The sequence below is a fragment of the Corvus brachyrhynchos genome, unplaced genomic scaffold (assembly GCF_000691975.1).
Source record: "Corvus brachyrhynchos isolate BGI_N302 unplaced genomic scaffold, ASM69197v1 scaffold119, whole genome shotgun sequence".
NCBI lineage: Eukaryota > Metazoa > Chordata > Aves > Passeriformes > Corvidae > Corvus > Corvus brachyrhynchos.
The window spans coordinates 261,013-262,207 of NW_008240054.1; the positions used below are offsets into that span (position 1 = coordinate 261,013).

Consider the following 1,195-nt stretch of genomic DNA (forward strand, 5'->3'; position numbering starts at 1 on the left):
GGTTGGGGCCCCTCACATCCGGGGGGGTTTGGGACTCTCACACCCAGGGTAATTTGGGGCACTCATGTCCAGGATAATTTGGGGCAATCACACCCGGGGTGATTTGGGGCACTCATGTCCACGATGATTTGGGGCACTCATGTCCACGATGATTTGGGGCACTCACTCCGGGGTGATTTGGGGCACTCACTCCGGGGTGATTTGGGGCACTCCCGGGTGATTTGGGGCACTCACTCCCAGCGTGATTTGGGGCACTCACACCCGGGGTGATTTGGGGCACTCCCGGGTGATTTGGGGCACTCACCTCCGCTCGTGTGCACCATGTACAGAGCAAACTCCTCCGCGGAGTTCTCGATCTGGGGGCAGACACAAAGCTCTGCTAAAGGGACGGGTTCTGCCCTGGGCTGCCCCAGGAATCGACCCCAAAATCCCATTATTTCACCGGGCTGGTGCATTTTATACAGAGATACGGATATGTAACTACAGATCTGTGTAAGTGCAAAGGTATACAAATATTCATACAACTATACAATTAATGAATCATTAAATACATTAAATGTATTTATAGATATGATAAATTATTCCTCTATAGAATATATAATACATATTCATTATATATTACATTATATATACTAAATATGTATTATTTGTATTAGATAAAATATTGTGTAATGTCTACATTTAATCATATATATAATACTTCTAATAATATTAGATATTAGATTTAGTATATATTATATATCACACTAACATATCTTTATTTATAAGTATGCATTAACACATATTTTCTGTAGTATTTATTATATTTACTAAGATACACACGTATTTTATTGATATGATTTATATATATTTATATATAATATATAACACATTAATGAAATTACACTTAATATGATATTTTATAATTGCATGAATAATATTCATTATAAATATATATTCAAATACGAATTTATAAAAATCTGATATATCTAATCTATTTATATATTTTTATATATGATGTGTATAGAGTACACACCACACATATATCTGAATGCAGATTTTAGCAGCACACGGGAGCCTCGGCAGCATCGCCGGCATCCCCCGCTGGGGCGGGAGAGGCGGATTTGGCGCAGCTGAGGGATTGTGGGAATATCCCGCTCCCCGGGGAGGCCGCGATTTTCCCTCCTGCACCAACGCTGCCGCTCCCCCGCCGCCC

The 1,195-nt window shown here is 40.6% G+C and overlaps 1 protein-coding gene across 1 annotated transcript in view; it reads right to left on the bottom strand.

The window, feature by feature from the left end:
• RASSF2 (Ras association domain family member 2) overlaps positions 1-1,195 on the bottom strand; it is an 11,736-nt gene that overhangs the window by 2,624 nt on the left and 7,917 nt on the right. The window contains exon 6 of the mRNA XM_017744681.1: positions 305-356. Coding sequence (XP_017600170.1) covers positions 305-356 — 52 coding nt within the window. The remainder of the gene's footprint in view (positions 1-304; positions 357-1,195) is intronic.